The sequence below is a fragment of the Cajanus cajan genome, chromosome 9 (genome assembly GCF_000230855.2).
Source record: "Cajanus cajan strain Asha chromosome 9, NIPB_CcT2T_4, whole genome shotgun sequence".
In the NCBI taxonomy this organism is placed as follows: domain Eukaryota; kingdom Viridiplantae; phylum Streptophyta; class Magnoliopsida; order Fabales; family Fabaceae; genus Cajanus; species Cajanus cajan.
In genome coordinates this window covers 1,434,898-1,458,426 of record NC_138525.1, presented here as the reverse complement: position 1 = coordinate 1,458,426, position 23,529 = coordinate 1,434,898, and the positions used below count along the sequence as shown (strand labels likewise).

Genomic DNA, 23,529 nt, shown 5'->3' with positions numbered 1-23,529 from the left:
AATGACATTTTTTAATGTTAACTAAGAAATATTTTTACGCTCAACAGTATTTGTATTTTTTAAGTATTATTTATTTCTTTTAAAAAAATTTACTTATATAAGTTAAAAATATTTTAATCGAATAATTAATTTAAAAATGAATATTGATTTGAATTATAATTATATTAACATTATTACACTCATACGATGCATAAAAATAATATTAATAATCTAGTCATTCAATTTTTATTTATTTATTTTTTAGTATAAAATTCCAAAATAATTTGTCATTTGATATATCGATTCAATCCAATAAAAATAGATTTAAGACCAATCAAATTTTGATATATACGAAATATTAACATTTTAAAATGATGTTGTCTAACTTATTCTAAGTAAAAAAATGGTATTAAATAACTTTATAAAAAATAATTGGTACAATTAATTATTTTGCACTTCAAGATGGTTGGTAAATTTTCTTAATTACACCAATCATCTTTTACGTTATTATTTAATCCTATTTTTACCTGGGGTATGTTAGACAACTCCTTTTAAAATTAACATTAAAATTTAAATATACAATAATTTTATTTTTGTGTTCCTCATATATATGCATCCAACTTGGAAAACTGTTTTTTGAGAAAGTGTGGAAAACTTAAAATATAAACACGTGGCATTTTTATTGAGATTGAACCCTTATTCATCGTAATATAATATAATATAATATAATTGTTTTGTGATATTTATGTTAAATGCATTATGTAGTGTGGTAATTTTATTTCTTAGAGTGATGATATATAAAAAAATTTTGTCCTGACTACAACTATATTTTTCCAAAAAAAAAAATCGTTTAAATTGAGTAAGATTATTATAAATAACATTTTTTAAGTCATTGCTTGTTCTCTCTATATGATGGTTCTGAATTTAAGCTTCGAAATTAACATTTTTTTGCACATATTTTAAAAGTAAAATTAAGGCTAAATTTTAACTAGTAGCAGAAACTCATTTTTTTGGCTTACACTCGTGTCATCTGTTGAGTCTTCAAACTTTATCTCATAATGTGGGGTGGTCACTGAACTTCATAAATCATAACATGTGTGCTAAAGCCCTTGAACATCATTTAGATGAACATACTTTTTTCGTTTAAGAAATTAAAGAGACTATTAAACTTAGTGAAAAGCTACTCTTAAAAAATGTCAACAAATTTTGCAGTAATTGAATTACTGTGACTGATCTGTCTATACAACAAGTCTCGCTGCACAATTAGACCTGAATTGCTAAAATGGAGGAGATATGAGTGCCTCAATAGTTTGGTATTAATGTTATATGATTCACTCAGACAATGGTGCTAGTGGTAGTATTTACATTCAAATCTGTGCTGTCTCCACTTGTTGATTTGGGTTTGGGTGAAGGCGAACTTTGCTTTGGGAGTTGCTTGCTCGTATTTTCCTGAGACTCGTTCAAATTCAGTGATGTGTAAACTGACATCCCTGAAAGAGCAACAACAGCACCTCCAATGCTCACAACCCCAGGATCTGAGTCGAATAATAGATACCCTCCCAACAGTATCACGCAGGTTTTAAACTGTCCTAAAACAACATGAGTTGTAGCAGAAGTAGCCCTGCAATGGTTCATATATAATGTCATGTTAGCTGATTAATCTTAACATTACTTCACCAAGGAGCAACAATATTAAAAAAGAGGGTATTGCTAACCGGTGCCTAAGGAATCAATGTGAAAAAACTTTGTTTGAAAACTACAATAAAGTTACATGGGAGAATGTGTAGATACACTTTTCAATGAAAACTTTATACTTACGATTTCTTAACCACTGTGCCCTTAAGACACTGGTTAGCATTTTCCTCGAAAAGAATAGCATAATGTGTCAAAAAATGCAGTTGAAAGAAGAGCGCAGACTCACCCCAATGCCAAGGCACCCGACCATTGCAAGAGAAAACCAAGGAGAGCAGATACCAAAATGGCAGTTGAGTTGTTGACATCCCACTTGAAGGATAGAACTCCTGGTGGATCTATCCATGGCATCAAAGCCCCAAGGAAGAAAACTGTGATGGGGGTTGTCTTCCACATCAACCTACAATCACAAAAGTTTAATAACATCATTTTTCCTAGGAGAAGTTAGGTAGTGAGGGTCCATTAAGCTAAATAGCATTAATAAGTGCTTATGTATAAGTAATTTCTATAACCAAAGAGAAAATAAAGTATTGATTTCATGCAACTTGTAAGGTATTTTCATGAGCTATTCTGGAGAGCTTATTGAAACAAGCTAAAAATAGCTAATGAGCAAATCATAAATTCTCTCAAACAATAACATAAGGGCTTATATCATAGACAAGTCCAAATATGTTATGAATAAACTTTTAAACTACAAGTACTTACGCCAGAGCTGTCCAGTTGCCTTGCTGTTGTAAAGCAGACCATAGAATCTTATTTATGGCACTTGGGATTATCCAAGCAATTGCAATTAAAGCACCAAATAAATTGAACTCCAAATCTGTTACAGTTGCAACAGCTACACCTGCTGACACGACAGCTAAAGCCAAAACCTGCATCATTGCAATGACCTGATTAGTGCATTGAAAACAATGAAGGTGGGGTGAAATAGTCCTTTTTCAGATACGTGAAATGCTTTACAAAAGAGAGAAAAAGAAAAAGAAGGGAAGGAGTGAAATTCTTCACCTTTGGGAAGGAAATGTTTTTTCTAAAAAGAATGAACTCCGCAAAAACAATTGTTGGGGTGACAGCAATCTTAGCCATTTGGTAGAAACCAACACTGCATGAGCCGGATTGTCAGCAAACAGTAAAGTTCTAAATCTTTTATTATAAAGATGCTATTGCTAAAGTAAGAGCACAAACCTGTTATACTTGAGACTAGTGTTTGCAAGGCCAGAGGCAAAGGCCATAACAGCACCAAGTGCAAATAAAGATGAGAATGGAGTTGTTTTGGATGGAGGGGACACAGGAAGCACTGAGAGACCCTTGAAAATGGCTAGCAGAAACCATGCAGTGATGTAGTGTACAAATGTGAGGAAAATTGGAAAGTTGAAGCCAACTTTACCCATCACCTGTTAACATAGTTATATATAATACATGTAAGGGTGCTTGTGCTTGATCAGTAGGCTGAAGCTGAACTTCTAGTGAAGTAATGACCTTTATTATCCTTATAATGTTTATCAATAAATTTTGTATGTTCCTGTGATTATAAAACTAGTTATAAAAATACATGCAAGAATAGAAGGAAATTGTACGGACCAATTTGTTTGCCATGATAATCCCAACTGCAACCATAAAGTTGAAGGACAGTGCCACCAATGGTCCACAATATCTTTGCTGCTGACGCTTGGCACCTTCTGAGGTTCGGATCTCATTGTAGAGAGAAGCTCTGAGTTCTTCCAGTGCTCTACCTGATACATTACAAGTTAGAACTGCCATTAGCAATTCTAGTTTATAGAAGTATATATTGGGAACAAGGATATTGGCATTAATGGTAATAATGAGTAATATCTTATTATCCTTTCATTGCAAAACGGAAACTCGTAAACATTGAATATGTCCAAATAAATTCAGTTGTGCTTTAGGTCAATAGATAAAGAAGAATGGAGCAAACAGCAAAGGAGGCAGATGCTAAATAAGGAAGAATGAAACACGAGATGAATATTAGAGACAAATCATATATTTTTATTTCACATTCATTTCATGATCCTTATTTCTTATTTGCCAAACATAGGCTCAAAAAGTGGTTGTAGAGTACGATCAAGGAATTGGCTAGTGAGAACACCAATCAAATTTGCCGAATAAAAAACAGAGCAGTATCAGTTCAATTCAAAATGCAAATTGATCTCAGAAAGCCTCTATGATCAGCAACACCATGCGATGCAATAATGTTAAACCATACACAAAAGAGAGAAAAACAACGTAACAAACTTACAATCTACGATAAAATATTATGGGCAGGGGAAAATAATAACAAGTTGAGATCTATTCATCAAGAGTTGAAGATTACAAAGTTCAAAATCCAATCCCAGAAAAGCAAGCAAGCAACAACACAAAAGTTTGAAGATATCAAATAAAAGCAGTGTGTTGAATGTAGAAAAAGTGAGTTAGAATGATATGAGCTAAGAAAATCGGAAAAGACCTGCATCGCCAGCATCACTGTCTTTCCTTTTAAATAACCTTCTCCCATCTTCTCCCAAAAGAGAATCCAACCACCCCATAACAATCTGGCCTATTCATGGACTTGGATCACATATTCAAACAAAATGCTAGGCACGATTCTATACTAATTACATAAACAGGTCACATAAATATGAATCAATAGCCCATGTTATTGTTGCTTAGATTACAATCAATGTATGTTGGTGTCTCTGGGAAAACAGAAAATTGACATTCTTCAAGGAGGGGTTTTTCAAATTCATGATGAAAAAAGAAAAAGACAAAAAAGAAAAGTGAAGGGAATTTACTTTGTGTTCTAGGAGAATATTGCATTTGATGAGAGTGGCACACGTGTTTCTGAATTGAAGGTGTGCTAGTAACACCTTTCTATTTTTGTATAGTAGGAATTGATGTAACTGTTGATTTACGGAGAAGTTAATGAAAGATTGTTATATGATTAGGAAATAGTCAAGACACTTGTTGCAACGACCGTCATGTACTACTCTTGGCTAATCTCATGGATACAAACAAAGTCTTTTGTGATAAGATATCATATCATCACTAAAACTTGATGCAAAAGTTTCATCTTACTCTAACTGAAATGCAGATTTCCCACCAACTGGTTGGTACCATTAATCGTTCAAGTCATTCAATCTCTCTTCTCTCTATAACACAAGTATTTCACAGGATAACAGATAACTTTTATATAATTAAAATAAATAAATATTTTTTAATGTGTAAATTATATTTCATTTTTATGATAAACAAATTATATTCCGATAAAATTATTTTTAATTACTGTGTTTCTTTTGAAATTATTAAAAGTCAATCTAGAAATAAAGATAGAAAAGATAAATTAAAAAGATATAGATAAGAAAATACGTACAAAGATAAAAAGAATAGCTGTTTGAATTTTTTTTTATAAATATTTTTAGATCATCTGTTAAATCAAATTAAGTATACTTTACTAAAGAGCATGTAAAACAACTAATGTGAGGATAGATTTATTTAGAATTTTTTTTATAGACCATATGCATCTTTCACATATTTGAGACTATCCTGTAAGTTAGGTTAAATTATTATAGATGAAGAAACTTTCTGTTTGAGTATTTAACACAACTTCATGTTTAATACTTAAACTCGATAACACTAGTAAAACTAAAACATTTACACAAGTTGATCCACATGCTCAATGCTAAATTGATTTAGATTTTATAAAAAATTAAAATTAAACATAAAAATTAATTGGATTAATTTGGTTAAAAAATTTAAATTTTCCGTTAATCCGAGTTAAATCAATCTAATTAAGATCATACTTATTTGGTCAATACTAAATGATCTATTACTAAAAAAATTAACAATTGAGTATCAAAACCAAATATATATTTATCTTCAAAATTAAAATATTATTCATATGCATTCTTTTATATTTAATTTAATATTTTTTTAACATAGTATCTCTTCAAATATATTTATTTAATATTTTTTAATTATTTATTTAATATTTATTTTTTACTTCTTATATATTTGAATATACTATTTTCATATTTATTTCCATATTTTTTAACGCCTTATCTCATTGGATATATCATTTTCATATTTGTTTCATTTTTTTTTGAAAAATATTATTAATATTTTAAAAAGTTTATACAACAATAAAAATATTTATCATAAATTTAAAATATAATTTATATATTCATAATTATTTATTTATTACAAGTTTTAATTATATACAATATATAATAAAAACATTTATTTATTATAAATTTAATTATATAAAATAAATAGTTATTTTGTAGACTACACATACTAAAATGTTAATTAAGTATTAAAATATAAATGTATTAATTTAAATTTTAAAAATAATTGATCAGATCATCAAGTTAATTGGGGTTGAAAAAAATTAATTAAAAAATTGAATAAATTATAATCACTTTAATTCAAATTTAAAATTAAAAAACTAATTGACTCAACTAAAATAAATTATTGGCTAAATTATATTTTTAGTGCTTTATCTTATTTTTTAGATTTATTTTGGTTCTTTATCTTTTAAAATATTCATTTTGATCCTTAAAGAAAACGATCATTATTTTAATATAATCAAATTGATTCAAATATAAAAGATAAATGACCAAAATAAATATTTTAACAAATAAATAATCGAAAGTATAATTTAGTCTAAATTATTGTAGTGATGAGATCTAATATGATTATGAAGACCCTTATTAATGATTGAAAAACTTGAGATTATGATTGTCAAAATGGGTCATTTAGCTCGTTATGGGTTGCTTAAAAGACAAGTCAACCCAATCCGACTCACTTTTGGATGAGTATATAAAAGATGAATTTGGCTCAGTCTATCACATATTCGTAGATTAAATGAATTAACTCGCTTAATTTAAATATAAAAAAAAGGATTGAACTTAATAAAAAAATATATCTTTTATAATTTTATGTCTTAGAGTTACAATTATGTTAACAACAAAACAATAAAAATGTAAAAAAAAAATATCTACAACTAACTTAATTAACTTATAATATCAAATAAATAATATCAAAATAATAACATAAATATTAACAAATAATATTAAATTAACAGTAACTATCATAATTTATAACTAATATAAATATATAATTACATAAACTAGCATATAAGACCAAAAGAATAATAAATAATTATAATTCATAACATGTTGACATGATGAGGACGGTTATAAGTTGATTAGACCATTCTTTTTCTTATAAGTTAAAGAGTCTAAAATTTTAGTCCAATTTAACCCAAATTCATGGTTAGGCAAATTGGCTCATGAATTGGGACTAATTTTGAAGTTCCAACGCTGATGGTGTAATTAGGAGAATTGAATATGGTTCAATGGTTTTAACAAGTTTTACAAAAATTAATAATAATTCTTTACTAAAAAAATGTTTGAAATTACAATAAAATATGTTAATAACTTTTTTTAACAAAACCTTTTTATATTTAATTTTTTTAAATGTCCAAGTGGATTTACAAAATCAAATTCAAAAACATTAAATTGTTTGTACCAATAATCAAATAATGAACATAATTAGTTCATATCACGTATTACTCTCTCAATCAACTAGCTTGTTGAGTCATGAATAAATAAAAAATTATTGGAATAGAAAATTCACTAAAATTTGTGAACAAATTTTCTAACCGTCGTTCACAAAGTTGGTCCACAAATACATATTTTTTCGTAGAAGAGAACAAAAACATTACCCTAACACCAGTGACAGAGTCTTTGATCGAAGTTAGTGATAACTCATATAACCCCTATAAATAAATAATAATAACAAAAATGTAATATAGACATATTTCGTTGAATGAAATATTATGTCTTTTTAAAAAAAATTATTGAAATATAAATAAAATTTCACATCATTAGAATAAGAGGAGAAATAAAAGTTTATAAAACACATATAATCTATTGATTAAAAGACATTTTGAATGATGATCACACTACAACAAAAATAACTTTTAATGACAATCTTGTGATAATATGAATATAATTGTTACTAAATCATTCAAAAATTATATGATTTTGTAGCCAATAAATATTAAGCGTTTAAATATATTATTTACTAGTCATTATTTTATATATGTAATCCATTTAATTAGGTTTTCTCATAATTTAGGAAGTCTATAACAACATTGTATATCAATGTCAATAATAATATTAACGAATCTAAATACATTAACCATTATTGGTATAAAAAATAATAATCATTTATATGATCCTAGAGGACAAAACAATGATTACAAAAAATTAACTTATATATAAAAGTAAAATCGTGAAAGTTTAACCTCTAAGTAAACAATATTTTTATTAATGCAAAGTTGTGTATACAAATACATGAAATATATAGATAAAAACTGTACTAGCAGGGTTATTCGGCCACCTGGCTCTGTCACTCGGCCACCTGATAGCCGACACCCAATCGGCACCCGAGTGGCCGAACCAGGTGGCCGATTAGCCACCACATGATCCATAGATCCAGATCTCCACTAATGAAGAGTTAAGGACTCCCCCTAATTAGGGATTAAGAGTTAATCATACCAATAAGCCGATTAGAGACGTATTACCTAATCCGGTAATCCTGTTGCAGGGCCCATGGGAATCCGGACCCATAAATGTCGGTATAAATAGCTCATGTCACGAGGTAACGTCAATGTTCATTAATTACTATCGATACTTGTGCTTTGTCCTGACTTGAGCGTCGGAGTGCCTTTTGCAGGTACCTCCCCCCTCACCAGAATATTCGATCGGAACTCTCGTTCGACCCACCAAATACGAGAAGATTACTAGTGTGCCCTTCAGACAGATACAAAAACAAACAAAAATATAACTCTCCTCTTAATATAAATATATCATTTCAAACATGATTACAAAAGATAACCCTAACAATTTCATGATTAAAAAAAATTACCAAACATTGAACAATGAGCATAAACGAAAAACAAAAAATTGAACTGTAAACAAGAAGGAATATACAAATTATACCTGTGATCCCGGATGACCATCGACAGCACTAAAAGACGTCAAAATAGATATACAAATCCGTGCTCTGTGATTAAAAGTATACATGGCAAAATTTAGATGGTTTTCTAAGCACCAAACACTTTAAAAGGAAAAATGAATCAACGAAATGGCTTTTCCATTACGGACATGACTGTTCAATATTATTCACATAGTTTCTGACATTTCTTAATTGTAAATGAGTTTTTTTTTTTTTTTTAAATGACACGAGTCTCATCAATCTATTGAAGACATGCAGAAGTGTATTTCATAAACGTTCAGTTACTTACCAAGCCAATTTATTCATGATCTTGTCATGTTATTATGACAAATCATAATGGTTGAATTGAAAGAATATGTGAGAACAACATTCTTGACTTTCATGGACCATGGACTTGCCATGAAAAGTATGTGGCCCACCAACCAAAATTCTGCCTCAATATATAGGCAAGCTCTTGGTCTGATGCAGTTGACTCACGATATCTAAACTATATTATTAGACTACTTTGCTTCAACCAAGTTCTCATTAGCATCCAAGACCATGGAGAATGAAAGAGAAGATGAGATTGAGGACATGTCAATGTCACCCCCATCTCTCGGCTCCATGCAGATTGCAGGGAGCAATGGCTTTGGTCACAGCATGGAGTTCATGTCTCAGGCATACCTTCCCAATATGTACTCAGAGATTGACATAAAAGTTGAGGATTCCACTTTCAACCAAGATCCCCCTCTCCCCATTTATCTCAAGGTAGAAAAGAAATGATTAAATTCTGCTTCTTTACTCGGATTTTCTCCCCTACAATAGGATAAATTATTGTATGATATGGACCACCACCTATATGGTTTCCACCAATTTTCATGTGACACAACCGAGATTTTCAATTTACAAGAAAGACTAAATAAAACTCGACTATATGTCACGTGAAAATTGACTGTAAACTAGTGGTTCTGCACTATACAATAATTTCACCTTCATTAGAGTAAATTTTTTTGTTTTCATCAGAATCTTAGTTCTTCATGCAAGCAAGGGTCTTGATGATTTGCCACTTGATATTAAAAGTTGATTTATATCAGTCACAAATCACAATATTATCATCAACAGTGTTCTGTTCCTAATTGTTTAGTTATGATTGCTGTCATTTGCTCTCAAGACTCTCATTAATGTGCAGTTTGAAGATGTAGAGTTTAGGGTGAGAGATAGCCAAGCTAATAACCCTGTGAAAACAATGATGTCAAAAGTAGGCACACAACACCACGAGGAAGAAGATAGATACAAGACAATTTTGAAGGGTATCACAGGAAGCATTGGACCCGGTGAAATTCTTGCTTTGATGGGTCCTTCTGGTAGTGGGAAGACAACCTTGTTGAGAGTTGTAGGGGGCAGATTAGTTGACAATGTAAAAGGGAAGATAACTTACAATGATGTTCGATTCAATCCAGCAGTCAAGAGGAGGTTAGGAAGTTTCAAAGACATTAGCATCCATGTCATGACATCATTGACATGTACTTTGATCTTTTAAAACAAATATATCCTAATGTTGTACATTTATGTTTCTTCTAAAAAAAAATTCTGCCTTATAGGATTGGATTTGTGACACAAGAGGATGTGCTTTTCCCACAACTCACAGTAGAGGAAACACTAATCTTCTCTGCATTCTTAAGGCTGCCAACAAATATGAGCAAGCAACAAAAATATGCAAGAGTGGAGACCACAGTCAAGGATCTAGGCCTTGAAAGGTGTGTTCAGAATAGGTCTCCATTTGACCTTACATGTGATTATTGAATGCTCAAATTAACTACAAGTTCCCCCCCAAAAGAAAGAAATAAATAAAACTGTTTAATCTTTTGTATAACCATAGATGTCGCCACACAAAAATAGGTGGAGGATATCTCAAAGGCATATCTGGAGGAGAAAGGAAGAGAACCAGCATAGGCTATGAAATCCTTGTTGATCCTTCACTGATTCTACTTGATGAACCAACTTCAGGCCTTGATTCCACCTCAGCAAACAGACTCCTTCTCACTCTTCAGGGACTTGCTAAGGTATCGGTAACTATATTTAACTATCATTTTGATATTATGATCCGTGTCAAGAACCCCACTATTTGGAATATATGCTTGAACTACAGGGTGGAAGGACCATAATCACAACAATTCACCAGCCATCCAGCAGAATCTTTCACATGTTTGACAAACTTCTTCTGATATCAGAAGGCTATCCCGTTTACTATGGAATGGCTAGGGACTCAATGCATTACTTTTCATCCTTGAGGTTCACCCCGGAAATACCAATGAATCCTGCAGAGTTCCTGCTTGACTTGGCAACTGGACAAGTGAATAACATAAGCGTTCCGCCAGAAATTTTGAAAGATCAAGAATCTGCTGACACTTCAAAAGCTGTTATTAAAGTAAGATTATGCATTATAAAACTTATACGCGTGTTCTACTCATTCCCACTTAATAATTGTTCTTTTATTATGCTAGTGCCTACAACTCAAGTACAAACACACATTGGAACCAAAAGAAAAAGAAGAGAATCATGGAGCAGCAAACACACCAGAACATCTTCAGCTAGCCATTCAGGTAAAAAAAGACTGGACATTGAGTTGGTTTGACCAGTTCTTTATTCTTTACAAGAGAACATTCAGCGCAAGAAGCAAGGACTATTTTGATAAATTAAGACTAGTTCAAGCACTTGGCATTGCACTTTTATTGGGGCTACTTTGGTGGAAATCTTCAACCAGTACAGAGGCTCAAGTCAGAGATCAGGTAGTTTTCAGCTAGTCTATCCACCATCTCTTTAACATTGACATTAGAATGAATCACTATCTTTGCTGCAGGTTGGTTTAATGTTCTATATCTGTATATTCTGGACATCTTCATGTATTTTTGGAGCAGTCTATGTCTTTCCATTTGAAAAGGTCTACTTGGTGAAAGAAAGGAAAGCAGACATGTATAGATTGAGTGTGTACTATGCAAGCAGCACTCTGTGTGACATGGTGGCACATATTTTCTACCCTACTTTTTTCATGCTGATCTTGTACTTCATGGCTGGATTCAAGAGGACTGTTGCATGCTTCTTCCTGACTTTGTTCGCCGTGCTGTTAATAGCCATAACAAGTCAAGTAAGCTAAGTTGAAATTGATAATAAGTAAACGGATCATCATTTGTTTGAAGCTTTAATATATATAATGCTGTTAATAGGGCGCAGGAGAACTAGTTGGAGCTGCAGTTATGAGCATTCAAAGAGCAGGAATGGTTGCTTCTTTGATACTGATGCTATTCCTTCTCACAGGTGGCTACTATGTCCAGGTATGCTATGCACAAGGAATTGCCAACATTTTTAGTAAAAACATGAACTTGGACAGAACTAAAAAAGGAGTTTGCTAAAGTGTTAATTATCAATTTCTCACAAATTGATAAACCATTGTGTTTTGACCTCAAATCTGCTAGTATCGCTAAAGTCATCGTTATGTCTGAGATATTGCCTGTTTTGATATTTATAATGTCTTTAGTGTACTTGAGTGAGGTCCGAGCACATTGACTTGTTTGTTTTGGAAGTGTGGTGCTCATGTATGGAGCATGATGATTTGGTAAGAGTTGCACTCGTTTTTTATTCAAAAGCCTTCCATCACAGAATCCTTGATTATGTTGCAGCACGTACCGAAGGTGATGCAATGGTTGAAGTATTGTTCGTTCGTGTACTATGGGTTCAGACTTCTTCTGAAAGTGCAGTATTCAGGAGACCAACCATATGAGTGTGAAAGCGAAGGAGGGTGCAGGACACTACAGAGTTCACCAGCATTTGACACTGTAAACTTGAAAGGAGGCTTAACTGAAGCATGGGTTCTCATAGCCATGGCACTGGTCTTCCGTGTCTTGGCTTATTTCTGTCTCCGTAGAAGAATTGACGTTTGCAATTAGTTTCTGATGGAAGAAACTTGTTCTTCAACATCTCTTCTCTGCTGTTGCTAACTAAACAACATCATTTGAGAAATAGTGTCTAGTCGTCTGGTCAGGATCATTAAACAGTTGCAGGAAAAAAGTCAAAAACAATGCAAGTTAAAAGAAATATTGTATTCAAGCTCTACCAAGTACCAATCATATTAAAGAAATTTACTTCATAACTGAGTAATGTATTTTACGCTTTAATGCTTCAATCTAGTATCTACAACTGAAATTAATATACTTGATTTTTTCATTATATGCAATGATACAAGAAAATAGACCATATACCCACAATATTGTTGAGGTTATTTTATGGTATTTGTTCGAGGGATATTTTATGAGGGTCATTTTTTATAAGTTTATTACAAGCATACTCTACAATGATGAGATATTGTCCGCTTTAGACCTTAGCCTTCACGATTTTATTTTTGGTCATCATCCAAAAGCCTCTCAATCATTGAAGTATGTTTGTACTATATAAGTTGTTATTTCATATCTTATTTTATCGCGAGACTTATTTGTATCCCAACAAATATAAGCATACTCTACAATGATGAGATATTGTCCGCTTTAGACCTTAGCCTTCACGATTTTATTTTTGGTCATCATCCAAAAGTCTCTCAATCATTGAAGTATGTTTGTACTATATAAGTTGTTATTTCATATTTTATTTTATCGCGAGACTTATTTGTATCCCAACAAATATAAAGTGTCATCCAATTACAAATATTATTTATATGAAAAAAATAGACTATATGGACAATATAAAGAAATAGATGTTCCATAAAAATATTATATTTTAAATAATTAATTAAAATATAAAATAACATTTTTAATTTTAAATCCTTAATAAATGTATCTTTATTATAGATATATAAGTCAACAATAAAAAGAATTTTAAAAATACCAAGGAATAAAACATGCACAAGGTATGGCCAAGGGGAAAAAATTGAAAACATACACTAGTTTTAATAATTTGAAATAATCCAATTACCTTAATTAAAACACAGTTTTTCATTTGGTAACTTTCTTCCTGTGCAAGTTTCATATGCTCATACCTCACAGCCTCCTCATTTGTGAGATTTTACTTTTGTTGAGATACAAACAAGTCCCATATCAATAAAATAAGATAAGAAATAACAACTTACTTCAATGAGAGATGCCTTTTGGGTGATGACCAAAAGCAAAACCGGAGGGCTTAGAGCAACTCCATGCTTCCCATGAAGCAACTCAAGCCCCGGTTTCTCGTAACTTAGAACGTTTTGGAAATAATGATGAAAATTAATTTCGTATAATGTTTATGTATTTACTATTGCTTTGTTTTATTTTTAATATCTACTTATTGTGTATTTTTTCTCGTAATTTATTTTCTTTCATTATAGTGCAATTATCCTTTTTAATAAAAATTTAAATTTGGTTCATAAATGATTAGAAAAAAATTCTAAAAGTTGAATTTCTTAAAGTTTCTTATTATTGGAGTAAATTTGTATTTGAATTGCTTAATATTGACATGACACATTATGGACCACTTTTTTCATTTTTCAATGCATGAAGCAACTCATTCCATTGGAGATGCTCTTAGGCCTAAAGCGGACAATATCTCATCATTGTGGAGTATGCTTGTGTAATAACCTTATAAAAATAACTCTCATAAAATATTCTCTCAGACAAATACCATAAAATAATTTCAACTCTGGTATCAGAGCCGCTTGGTTAGATACGGTAACAACTCTTATAACCCCTCATAACATACCATAACATATAATGTGATATATGAACCAGAGTCGCTTGGTTAGATGCGGTAACAACCCTTATAACCCCTCATAACATACCATAACATATAATGTGATATAGAAAGACAGATCCCGTTGCGTGAAAGACTAGGTCCTTTGTTTGAAAAGAGGATTGTTGGGATACAAACAAGTCCCATATCGATAAAATAAGACAATAAATAACAACTTATATAATACAAACATACTTCAATGAAAGAGACCTTTTGGGTGATGACCAAAAACAAAACCGTGAGAGCTTAGCACAAAGCGGACAATATCTCATCATTGTAGAATATGCTTGTGTAATAACCTTATAAAAATAACTTTCATAAATATATCAAATATTTTATAAAATATGTTAGATAATCTCAAATATTTTATGGATTATGTTAAGGTATGTTAGATAATTTCATTATTTTGTTTACTAGATAAATCACAATATCATATTTAGTAACATTGCATTTTGTTAAAAAAAATTAAAATATAATTTTTATCATTCATTTCTAATAAAAGATTTTTTTGTATAAGTTTTGAAGTTATATAAATTAACATAGTACATTATCATGTATAATTAAAAAAACATCACATAATACAAACACTTAATAATATTTATTCAAATTTATATATTAATTATTCTGTTACAAAATAAAGGAGGTACATTTTGCAATAGCATTACATTATACACTATTTTTATTTTCGGTGCATAACTCAAAACTGTGTACCTGATGTGTAATATGATTCCAGTACAATTACATTGCTTGTGAGTAGAGTAATGAAGGATTAAAGATATAAAATAAAAGGTAATGACTATTACTTAATTAATGCCTTAAGAAAAGTCATAATTTGGTTATGATCAAAGATGAAGATTGGGATGACTTAGGCGCAACGTGAAGAATGCAATGGAACACCAAGCCAAGTACCAAATACCATTACCTTTTCTCAATCTTTTTACTTCGTGCATGATTCCCTTGTCAGTTTCAAAAGCTGCAGTGTGCACTTTTTTGCCTCAAACTTGGAAATCAAATCAAACGATACCTCTCTTTCTGTTATTAATATTATCCATTCGTGCATTCCTGACACAACACAACACAACAATTCAACAAACATCATTAACATTAACATTAACATATTTGAGTTTCTGTTATGTCTGTCTCATGATGGACATTGTCCCATACTCTAAGCCAAACTCAAACTCAAACTCAAACTCTGGCACCGCCACCCCACCATGGCACGACATGTTCCGATCCGCATCCGCCAGACAACCCACGACGGCTCCGGCGAACAGCGACCGGAAACTCCACTCCGACGAGCGTCTGGCCCTCTGCATAGCCATGGCCCACGCAGGGCTGGCCTTCGTGATCCTGACCCTCTTCTCTCTCTACAAACTCCTCCAACAATACCTGAGACCCCTCCAATGGGCCGTTCTCTGTTCCATCCCTCTCAGACTCATTCACCAAACCACCGTTTCCTTTTGGTCTTACCCTCTCCAACTAGGCCTCACTCACACCCTCCTCGCCCTCCCTCTCGCGCTTTTCACCGTTTTCATCGCCACCACCGTTCAGATTCGTCAAGCCTCTTTCGCAATCCTTCTCCGGAAACCAAAGCCCCGCAATCAAAACAAAACTAAAGGCTTTTCCACCATGCTTCGTTTACTTTTCTCCTTTGGGGTCTTTGTTGTTGTTTATGAGAGGCTTGGCAGTGTTGGGTCATTGTCACTTTTAGGATTATGCTTTGTGTTTAGCCCCAAGAATGTGGATTCCACTTTGCGTCCCTCTAGGAGGAGTGCATTTGGGGCGTTTTTCACCAAACTCATACTGAAAAGGTTGAAGACGTTTGTGGCTGTTGGGTTGATTGTTGGCATGATTGTTGGGTTCTTGAGTGGGGTCATGTTCTTTGCCTATGAGATTGGAGGTGAAGGGAAAGGTGCCATGATTTCCCTCAAATTGAGGGTAGAAGAGAACATTTATGCTGAGAGGATTGGGGTCAAGAAGTGGATGGAGGAGAATGATGTTGCTGGAATGGTGGATAAGTATACTGGTCAATTTTATGAGACTGTGTCTGATCAGATTGATGGCTTGGCAATGCAGTACAATATGACTGAGTTTGTGGCGGTTATTAAGCAGTTTGTGATAACTGCTCCTGATAACTCTTCTCAGCCTACAACGGTTTCAGTGAAGGTGCCCTCACCATACATGGAAAGGCTCTCGAGTTTGAAGGGTAGGGTTAGAAATAGGGAGTGGAGGGAGATTTGTGCAGAACTTGATACCCTTTTGAGGGAGTTTTTGATCACTAGGGAGGATTTGGCTATGAGGGCAAAAGGGTTTGCGGTTAAAGGGATGGATGTTGGTCAACGTGTTTTGGCTAGTGGTACAAGTGTGCTTGGAAGGGGTGCGAAGTTTGTGTTCTCCATTTTGAATTCCATAGTGTCTGGTGCTGCTGAGGTTTTCAATTTTGTGTCTCAGACAATGGTGTTTTTGTGGGTTTTGTATTACCTCATAACATCAGAGTCAGGTGGGGTAACGGAACAAGTGATGCACATGGTTCCGATTTCAAACTCGGCTAGGGTCAAATGTGTTGAAGTGTTGGATAAGGCCATTGCAGGAGTCCTTTTGGCCACTGCTGAGATTGCATTTTTCCAAGGGTGCCTGACTTGGCTTTTGTTTAGGCTATACCAAATACATTTCTTGTATGTGTCGACTGTCCTTGCTTTCATTAGCCCTTTGCTACCAATATTTCCATCTTGGTTTGCAACAATTCCCGCAGCAACACAGCTAGTGCTTGAAGGCAGATACATAGTGGCCATTATCTTGTCTGTCACTCACCTTTTCCTAATGGATTATGGGGCAACTGAAATTCTGGATGATGTGCCTGGACACAGTGCATGTCTTACTGGACTGAGCATCATTGGAGGAATGGCTTTGTTTCCATCAGCTCTTGAGGTAAATTGTTACCCTCCATGTTTTGATGCTCTGATATTTTTCTTGAGTTTCATTTTTATGCACGGGAGTAAAATTCTTTACAATATCAACCAATTAGAAATCATGGTAACTTGGTAAGTATGACTTCTAAGATAATTTTTTGTAGAAGTTATCCAACTTACCATAAATAAGAACTGTGACTAATGACAATTTAATAAAACATTAGTGCATAGATTATTTACTTTTTTGTATATGCAATTTGTACTAAATAATCTCTCACATTTAGCCCATTTAGATACAAGTTATAAATACTTTTAAGAGCTTCTCTACTAAAAATAAAGAGTTATTTCTAGTAAAGAAACTGTTAAGACAAGCAATGGGCAGCGGAAGCATAAAACATAAAAACCATACAAATCATAAAACAGAGAAGAGGAAAGGTTAGGGAACAGAGCAATTTCATATTTGCTGAACAACCATACCATTCTACTTGTTTTTCATTCATATATAAGGCAAATACATGAAAAAATGACAGCCATATATAGAGCCCATAAATGCTGTCAAGAAAACACATTTTCCCACCATTATTAAGTGTGTAGATTTGCCTAAAATCAGATACCTAACAAGATATTATCTACTATACTAAGCAAACATAATTACTGCAGAACTTTACCCACTAATACAAGCAACCATAATTAATTATAGCAGTAAAAACTAAATGAAAAGTTTTACTGCATTAACACTCCTCCTTAAAACTTTTCTTAAGGACTCCCAACTTGCTTCTTAGCTCATTAAACTTAGCACTTGGAAGGGCCTTAGTGAGTATGTCTGCCAATTGCTCCTCGGACCTGCAATACATCAACTGAACATCTCCATTCTTCTCAGCTTCCCTTATAGCATGAAATTTGACATTGATATGCTTGGTTCTTCCATGTTGAATTGGATTTTTAGTAATTGAAATGGCTGACTTGTTATCACACCATAGCACAGTAGGTTCCATTTGCACATGACTCAAATCTGTCAAGACTTTCCTGACCCATATAGCTTGATTTGAGGCTGTTGCTGCAGCTACATATTCAGCCTCGGCAGAGGATTGAGCAACCACATCTTGCTTCTTAGAATTCCCTGAAAATACTCCACTACCAAGTGAAAAAACATATCATGTTGTGCTCTTAGAGTCATCAATAGATCCAGTCCAATCACTATCAACAAAACCTTCAACCTTTCCATCACTTTTGCTATACCAAATGCCAAAGTCAGCAGTACCTTTCAAGTATCTCAACACTCTTTTGCCTACACCAAAGTGTGTTAAACTTGGTGAATGCATGAACCTTGAAAGTAAACTACTGCAGAACATCAAATCTGGTCTGGTTGCAGTCAAATAAAGAAGACTACCAACCAAACTTCTATATTGAGTCACATCTGCCTTTGCATCACCATCAGCCTTGGAGAGCTTTTCGTTGACAGCAAGTGGAGTTGAAACAGGATTACAATTTTCCAATTTGAATTTTTTCAGCAAGTCATTTGCATACTTTTTCTGTGAGAGAAAAATTCCATCATCAATCTGATGCACTTCCATCCCCAAAAATTACCTCATCACTCCAAGATCTGTCATTTCAAAAACCTGCAACATGCTATTTTTAAACTCTTCAATTTCATCAACATCATCACCTGTAATCAACAAATCATCAACATAAAGAGAAATCACAATTTTCTTTCCATTGCCACAATCTTTCACATAAAGAGTAGGCTCATTTTGGCTCCTCCTGAAATTATTTTGCAGAAAATGAGAATCAATTCTGTTGTACCAAGCTCTTGGAGCTTGTTTCAGCCCATACAAGGCTTTATGAAGCCTATAAACTTTTTCTTCATGACCTGCAACAATAAAACCATCAGGCTGTTCAACATATATTTCTTCTTGCAATACTCCATTTAAAAAAGCAGATTTAACATCCAAGTGAAAGATTTTCCATCCATATTGAGCCGCTAATGCAACAATTAATCTAATTGTTTCATGCCTAGCAACCGGCGCAAATGTATCACCATAATCAACTCCAGCCATTTGAGAATACCCCTTCACAACAAGCCTTGCTTTGTGCTTGTGGATGGAACCATCCGGATTTAATTTTGTTCTATAAACCCATTTGACGCCAATTACATGTTTGTCCTTAGGCTTTGAAGTAAGTTCCCAAGTGCCATTTTTGTTAATCATGGCCAGCTCCTCCTTCATTGCATCTTTCCATTCTTCATGCATTGAAGCCTCTTCAAAACAAGAAGACTCACAACAAAATTGCATTTTTCATAAATTTCAGCCAAAAACTTGGATTTTAGCACAGGAGAATAGATTCAGCAATCTGATTTTTATTCTCATTTGCAGCTTGCTCCTGGTCGAAATTGGTTGTCAACTGTTCTGTTTTTGTGCTCCTTTGAACTTCATTATTTTCCCAATTCCAGTATGCATTCTCATCAATTTGAATATCCCTGCTGATCACAATCTGTTTTGACCTCATATTGTACACCCGGTAACCTTTGGAGTTTGCAGCATAGCCTAAGAAAATCCCCATTTCAGCTTTGTCATCTAATTTGGATCTTTCTGCTGCTGCAACATGAGTATAACAAATAGATCCAAAAATCTTCAGGTGTTTGCCAGTGGGCTTCACTCCATTCCAAGCTTCAATTGGTGTTTTCTCTTGAACAGCTCTTGTTGGCAGCCTATTCAAAAGATAGACGGCTGTATAAACAGCTTCAGCCCAAAAACATTTTGGCAATTTCTTTTCAGCAATTAAACATCTTGCCATCTCCATAATTGTTCTATTTTTTTCTCTCAGAAACTCTATTTTGTTCAGGAGTATAACTTACTGTCAATTGATGAACAATGCTCATATCTTCACAAAATGCATTAAACTCATTAGATGTATACTCCTTCCCATTGTCAGATCTCAACATTTTAATTTTGCTGCCACTTTGAAACTCCACCATGGCTCTAAACTTTTTAAAGACATCAAAAGTTTGAGCTTTGCTTGATAAAAAATACACCCATGTCATTCTTGTCAAATCATCAATAAACAGAAGAAAATATTTGCTTTGGCTAAGAGAAGGAACACTCATTGGACTACACAAATCAGTGTGAATAAGCTCCAATTTTTCCTTTGCTCGTGTGACATTTGTTGGTGAAAAAGACTTTTTATGCATTTTTCCCAGTTGACAAGCATCACATAAATCATCAATAATACCCATCATAGGCATGTCTCTCACCATATCATGAGTTTGCAAAAATTTCAAAGCACCCATATTAAAGTGACCATATCTTTTGTGCCATAGAACAGAATCATCATGTTTGGAAACAAGAGTTGATTCATTCACTTGATTCAAACTGATTGGAAAGCTATTATCACACATTTCCACCTTAATAACTTCAGAATCATTTGAATCCAATATGATACAGCCATTGTTTTTAAATGAAAGAGAATATCCTCTTTTCATTAGTTGAGCAACACTTAGCAAATTCTGATCCAAATCAGGAATAAATAAAACATCATGAATAAATTTAGGACCTTTGCTAGTGTGAACAGAAACTGTACCTCTTCCTTTAGCCTGTACGATATCTCCATTTCCAAGCTTAACTTTGGTTTGGACAGCCCTATCCAAAGAAGTAAAGAGACTTAAGTTCCTCGCCATGTGGTTTGTGCACCCACTATCAACATACCACACATCATTTGAACCTGAACTACTTGTTTGAGTAGCCATAAACAAGTGTTCTTCATTTTGGAATTGTTGATCGGTGAAGTTAACTTGATGTGCATGTTGTGGTTGAGATTGGTTCTGCCTGGATATGCAGTACCTTTCTCTATGTCCCCACTTCTTCCAAATGTTACATTGGATTTGAGGCTTCCCCTTATACCAACAATCTTTCGACAAGTGATTTTTTCTTTTGCATGTAGAACAAGGAGGAAAATGATTGTTTTCTGCTGATTCACTACTCCCATCCATCTTGGTTTTCCCCTTTTGGTCACCAGCTGTTTTATAATTTTGCTTCTTTTGATTTTTCTGACCAGCTTGCTTTCCCTTGTGTCTTGCTTGAAATGCACCTTCAGTTACATCATCCATTCTCATAGAGAATCTTTGCTCATGAGCTTGCAATTTACTGACCATTTCGGAAATGGTTAGTTTCTTAAGATCACATGACTCTTCAATGGCAGCAACTTTGGCTTCAAATTTTACGGGTAGACTGATCAGCATTTTTTCGACTATCTTGTGGTCATGGACCACCTCTCCATACAATCTCATTTGGTTCACCAAGTGAGACAGCTTTGAAGTGTACTCCTTGACTGATTCACTTTCCTTCATTTTCAGCATTTCAAACTCTCTTTTAAGAGTCAATAGTTTGATGGATCTCACCCGTTCATCACCGACATACCTTTCGTTCAACTCGTCCCATATTTGTTTTGCTGTTTCCAAATGCATAATGCTTGTAAAAACATCATCTGTCAAAGCTGAATGTAAACATGAGACAGCTTTTTCCTTCTTCAAAGTCTCCTCCTTATGTTGCTTCATTTGAGCTATGGTAGGATTAGCCCTCAATTGTGGAACTTCCTTATCTTGATCTACATACTCCCATAAGCCAAAAGACTTCAAACATGATCTCATTTTGACAATCCATATGTGATAGTTTTCCCCAGAAAATTGAGGAACAGCAAATACACCATTATTCCCCGAAGCCATTTTATCACTCACTCACAAGTGTTTAATCTCTCCTCTCAATTTTTTTCAGACCCACAGCCTATAAGAACAATGCTCTGGATACCACTGTTAAGACAAGCAATGGGCAGCGGAAGCATAAAACATAAAAACTATACAAATCATAAAACAGAAAAGAGGAAAGGTTAGGGAACAGAGCAATTTCGTATTTACTGAACAACCATACCATTCTGCTTGTTTTTCATTCATATATAAGGCAAATATATGAAAAAATGACAGCCATACATAGAGCCCATAAATGCTGTCAGTAAAACACATTTTCCCACTATTATTAAGTGTGTAGATTTGCCTAAAATCAGATACCTAACAAGATATTATCTACTGCACTAAGCAAACATAATTACTGCAGAACTTTACCCACTAATACAAGCAACCATAATTAATTATAGCAGTAAAAACTAAATGAAAAGTTTTACTGCATTAACAGAAACTCTCAAAAGCACTTCTAAGTTTATATCAAAATAGGCTCATTGTCATTTTTTAGATTAACATGAAAGTTCCAACCTATATATATTCTAAAATTTAGATTGTTAAGCATGCATTGATTTGAAATTGTTGCCTGCTTTTGTAAATTCTGTGTGTGACCACGTGGGATCCAATGAATTGGAGTAGTAGCTCAAGTGTGGTTCAGTTTATAAGTGAACTTGTATAGATGCACTTCTCTTGTATTCCATGGCATTGCTGAAGGAATCTGTTGTCCTGCAGGGGGCTATTATGGGGCCACTGATAACTACGGTCATGATGGCTCTGAAGGATTTATATGTTGAATTTGTTTTGGGTGAACCTGATGACAAGGCAAAGCAGAAAGCAGATTAGGCCTCTATTTGTGTCTATGATTGTATATATTTGTAGTCGTATCTTCTAGTACATTGTTCTTTGCATTAAGCGGAGCTTGTCTCTAGGCACGTCATTTGTTTGTAATTACTATTTTTTATCTATGTCATTTGTTTATTGTGATTGACTCGATAGGACATAGGACTTTGTTTTCCTCTTCTTCTTCCTCCATTCAGGGGTCACACATATTTTCACTTGGTACCAGTGTTCAATAGGTGTAATAGTGCCGTATATTTAGTCCTGTATTGTACTTCTGAGAGAATTTTTCTTATTCTTTATAGCAGAGGATATGAAATAAAATAAACCACTTGCAAGTTTGTTTGGCATAAAATTTCCTGCAATTTTCTTGTTTTTAGCCATTGAGATGGACTTTAGTTACTCCTCTTTTTTCTTTTTCTTTTTTCCAATGGAAAACTCGCTGTACTGAAGTGGGTTTTGGGAGAAATCCACATAGTCTCGTTGCAAGTCCTCAATTTTAACAATTGATCTAATCAAAAGAATTATTATTGTCATTATGATTTGGTTACAAGTAACAGCACTCTATTGATCTAAGGATTAATTAACAACCTCATCTCGTTTGTGGAGAATGGAGATTGTTGGATGTATTAAGATCTA

General features: G+C 33.4%; 3 protein-coding genes across 6 annotated transcripts; 2 read left to right on the top strand and 1 right to left on the bottom strand.

The window, feature by feature from the left end:
• Nucleotides 1-1,165: 1,165 nt before the first annotated feature.
• LOC109806934 (Nucleotide/sugar transporter family protein) lies at nucleotides 1,166-4,567 on the bottom strand. 4 transcript variants are annotated; one of them, XM_020369474.3, is made up of 7 exons: nucleotides 4,458-4,567; nucleotides 3,250-3,401; nucleotides 2,854-3,062; nucleotides 2,677-2,770; nucleotides 2,377-2,543; nucleotides 1,901-2,071; nucleotides 1,166-1,600 (listed from the first exon to the last, which is right to left on the bottom strand). In XM_020369474.3, exons 1-7 carry the CDS (start codon nucleotides 4,480-4,482, stop codon nucleotides 1,315-1,317), a joined length of 1,104 nt encoding a protein of 367 aa, XP_020225063.1. In that variant the 5' UTR covers nucleotides 4,483-4,567; the 3' UTR covers nucleotides 1,166-1,314. The 4 variants fall into 4 exon arrangements, with proteins under 4 accessions (XP_020225063.1, XP_020225055.1, XP_029124767.1 ...); XM_020369466.3 differs by lacking the exon at nucleotides 4,458-4,567 and adding an exon at nucleotides 4,133-4,443; XM_029268934.2 differs by lacking the exon at nucleotides 4,458-4,567 and adding an exon at nucleotides 4,001-4,128.
• Nucleotides 4,568-9,156: 4,589 nt separating this feature from the next.
• Nucleotides 9,157-12,847, top strand: LOC109810734 (ABC transporter G family member 26). Its single transcript, XM_083063964.1, has 9 exons — nucleotides 9,157-9,435; nucleotides 9,857-10,140; nucleotides 10,269-10,424; nucleotides 10,547-10,730; nucleotides 10,817-11,095; nucleotides 11,172-11,456; nucleotides 11,528-11,812; nucleotides 11,892-11,999; nucleotides 12,345-12,847. The coding sequence occupies exons 1-9, from the start codon at nucleotides 9,229-9,231 to the stop codon at nucleotides 12,609-12,611; spliced, it is 2,055 nt and encodes a 684-aa protein (XP_082920090.1). The 5' UTR covers nucleotides 9,157-9,228; the 3' UTR covers nucleotides 12,612-12,847.
• Nucleotides 12,848-15,258: 2,411 nt separating this feature from the next.
• On the top strand, nucleotides 15,259-23,245 carry LOC109806914 (uncharacterized). Its single transcript, XM_020369449.3, has 2 exons — nucleotides 15,259-17,346; nucleotides 22,786-23,245. Exons 1-2 carry the CDS (start codon nucleotides 15,307-15,309, stop codon nucleotides 22,894-22,896), a joined length of 2,151 nt encoding a protein of 716 aa, XP_020225038.1. The 5' UTR covers nucleotides 15,259-15,306; the 3' UTR covers nucleotides 22,897-23,245.
• The last annotated feature ends 284 nt before the right edge of the window (nucleotides 23,246-23,529 follow it).

Bases quoted from the DNA above. Each gene is read 5' to 3' on its own strand.
- LOC109806934 (XM_020369466.3), bottom strand. From the start codon at position 4,211: ATGGGGTGGTTGGATTCTCTTTTGGGAGAAGATGGGAGAAGGTTATTT. The intron at 3,063-3,249 runs GTCCGTACAATT...CTATGTTAACAG, and splicing joins TTATCATGGCAAACAAATTG to GTGATGGGTAAAGTTGGCTT. The intron at 2,072-2,376 runs GTAAGTACTTGT...TTGTGATTGTAG, and splicing joins GGCAACTGGACAGCTCTGGC to GTTGATGTGGAAGACAACCC.
- LOC109810734 (XM_083063964.1), top strand. From the start codon at position 9,229: ATGGAGAATGAAAGAGAAGATGAGATTGAGGACATGTCAATGTCACCC. The intron at 10,731-10,816 runs GTATCGGTAACT...CTTGAACTACAG, and splicing joins CTCTTCAGGGACTTGCTAAG to GGTGGAAGGACCATAATCAC. The intron at 11,457-11,527 runs GTAGTTTTCAGC...TCTTTGCTGCAG, and splicing joins AGGCTCAAGTCAGAGATCAG to GTTGGTTTAATGTTCTATAT.
- LOC109806914 (XM_020369449.3), top strand. From the start codon at position 15,307: ATGGAACACCAAGCCAAGTACCAAATACCATTACCTTTTCTCAATCTT. The intron at 17,347-22,785 runs GTAAATTGTTAC...GTTGTCCTGCAG, and splicing joins TGTTTCCATCAGCTCTTGAG to GGGGCTATTATGGGGCCACT.